We start from the raw sequence: 2,941 nt of genomic DNA on the forward strand, positions 1-2,941 counted from the left end.
GCGGTGGCGGCGGCGGCGGTAACAACTACAACGATTTCGGCTCCTATAACAACCAATCGTCCAATTTCGGTCCCATGAAAGGGGGGAACTTCGGGGGCCGGAGCTCGGGGCCGTACGGCGGCGGTGAGTCACCCCGCGGGGGGCTCCGTGCGCCCAGGGCTGGGTGCCCCCCGACGCCGCTCTCCTTGGAGCATTTCCCACCACCCAGGTCCGCGGGGCTCCTCGCTGGGGGGCTGGGCATGCACGCCCCCCCCTTACCCCCCTATCCCACCTTAAAGCCTTCCCCATCATAGCGTGGAGCTGCCATTGATTTCCCTTTATGTTTTGATCCCCTTTTTGGGTTGTTTTGTGGTGATGTGCAGGAGGTTACGGCAGCTCGAGCGGCGGCGGCAGCTACGGAGGAGGGAGGAGGTTCTGACGCCTGCAGGTAAAGAGAACCAGAACCAGAACCCAACACTGAATCCGACACAGAACCCAGCACTGAACCCAGCACTGAACCCAAACCAGAACCCGACACTGAACCCAAACCAGAACCCGACCCAGAACCTGACCCAGAACCCAGCACTGAACCCGACACAGAACCCGACACAGAACCCAGCACTGAACCCGACACAGAACCCGAACCCAACACTGAACCCAAACCAGAACCCGACACAGAACCCAGCACAGAACCCAGCACTGAACCTGACACAGAGCCCGAACCAGAACCCAACACTGAACCCAAACCAGAACCCAACACTGAACCCAAACCAGAACCCGACACAGAACCCAGCACTGAACCCAATACTGAACCTGACCCAGAACCCAGCACTGAACCCAAACCAGAACCCGACCCAGAACCCAGCACAGAACCCAACACTGAACCTGACCCAGAACCCAGCACTGAACCCGGCACAGAGCCCAAACCAGAACCCAACACTGAACCCAAACCAGAACCCAACACTGAACCCAACACTGAACCCAAACCACAACCCAGCACAGAACCCGACACTGAACCTGACCCAGAACCCAACACTGTACCCGACACAGAACCCAAACCAGAACCCAACACTGTACCCAATACTGAACCCAAACCAGAACCCGACACAGAACCCAATACTGAACCCAAACCAGAACCCGACACAGAACCCAATACTGAACCCAAACCAGAACCCAGCACTGAACCTGACCTAGAACCCAACACTGAACCTGACACTGAACCCAGCACAGAACACGAACCAGAACCACCTGGAAACCCAGAACAGCCCCAGCTTTGGGGACCTGGTACCATAGATTAACCCTATAACTTATTGGGGATGTGGCACCATAGATGAAACCCTATAATATCCCACTGGGGCATTGTACCATAGATTAACCCTTGTATCCCACTGGGGACATTGTACCATAGATTAACCCCTATAATATCCCATGATACCATAGATGAACCCCTATAATATCCCACTGGGGACGTGGTGCCATAGCTTAACCCCTATAATATCTCACTGGGTTTGTGGTACCATAGATTAACCCCTATAATATCCCATAGGGGCACTGTACCATACATTAACCTCTATATCCCATAGGGACATTATGCCATACATTAACCCCTATAATATCCCATAGGGGACATAGTGCCATAGATTAACCCCTATAATATCTCACTGGGTTTGTGGTACCATAGATTAACTCCTATAATATCCCATTGGGGACATGGTGCCATAGATGAACCCCTATAATATCCCATAGGGGCACTGTACCATACATTAACCCCTATAACACCCCATAGGGGGACATGGTGCCATACATTAACCCCTATAATATCCCACTGGGGATGTGGTGCCATAGATGAACCCCTATAATATCCCATAGGAGCACTGTACCATACATTAACCCCTATAATATCCCATAGAGGCACTGTACCATACATTAACCCCTATAATATCCCATTGTCCAATACATTAACCCCTATAACATCCTATAGGGTCATTGTCCCATACATTAACCCCTATAATATCCCATAGGAGGACATGATGCCATACATTAACCCCTATAATATCTCATAAGGGACATGGTGCCATACATTAACCCCTATAATATCCCACTGGGGATGTGGTGCCATAGATGAACCCCTATAATATCCTATAGGGGCACTGTACCATACATGAACCCCTATAATATCCCATTGTCCAATACATTAACCCCTATAACATCCTATAGAGGCACTGTCCCATACATTAACCCCTATAATATCCCATTGTCCCGTACATTAACCCCTATAATATCCCATGGTCCAATACATTAACCCCTATAACATCCTATAGGGGCACTGTACCAAAGATTAACCCCTATAATATCCCATTGTCCAATACATTAACCCCTATAATATCCCGTAGGAGCACTGTACCATACATTAACCCCTATAATATCCCATTGTCCTATACATTAACCCCTATAATATCCCGTAGGAGCACTGTACCATACATTAACCCCTATAATATCCCATAGGGACATGGTACCATACATTAACCCCTATAATATCCCATTGTCCAATACATTAACCCCTATAACATCCTATAGAGGCATTGTCCCATACATTAACCCCTATAACATCCTATAGGGGCATTGTCCCATACATTAACCCCTATAATATCCCATTGTCCAATACATTAACCCCTATAACATCCTATAGGGGCATTGTCCCATACATTAACCCCTATAATATCCCATTGTCCCATACATTAACCCCTATAACATCCTATAGGGGCATTGTCATATACATTAACCCCTATAATATCCCATGGTCCCATACATTAACCCCTATAATATCCCATACATTAACCCCTATATCCTTGTGTTCCCCAGCAGGAAACAAAGCCTGATGGAAGACAAGAAGCAGAGAGAGGAGAAGGTCCAGGTTGTGAACTCAGCCAGATCCCAGCGATGGCACAGAGCTGGGGGGGGG

At 48.7% G+C, this 2,941-nt stretch overlaps 1 protein-coding gene across 1 annotated transcript in view; it reads left to right on the forward strand.

Annotated features, from left to right (window-relative positions):
- LOC107307582 (heterogeneous nuclear ribonucleoprotein A1-like) overlaps positions 1-2,941 on the forward strand; it is a 12,089-nt gene extending 9,148 nt beyond the window's left edge. The window contains exons 9-11 of the mRNA XM_015851100.2: positions 1-208; positions 363-427; positions 2,842-2,941. Coding sequence (XP_015706586.1) covers positions 1-208; positions 363-427; positions 2,842-2,858 — 290 coding nt within the window. The 3' untranslated portion in view covers positions 2,859-2,941. The remainder of the gene's footprint in view (positions 209-362; positions 428-2,841) is intronic.

Source organism: Coturnix japonica, unplaced genomic scaffold (assembly GCF_001577835.2).
Source record: "Coturnix japonica isolate 7356 unplaced genomic scaffold, Coturnix japonica 2.1 chrUnrandom687, whole genome shotgun sequence".
In the NCBI taxonomy this organism is placed as follows: domain Eukaryota; kingdom Metazoa; phylum Chordata; class Aves; order Galliformes; family Phasianidae; genus Coturnix; species Coturnix japonica.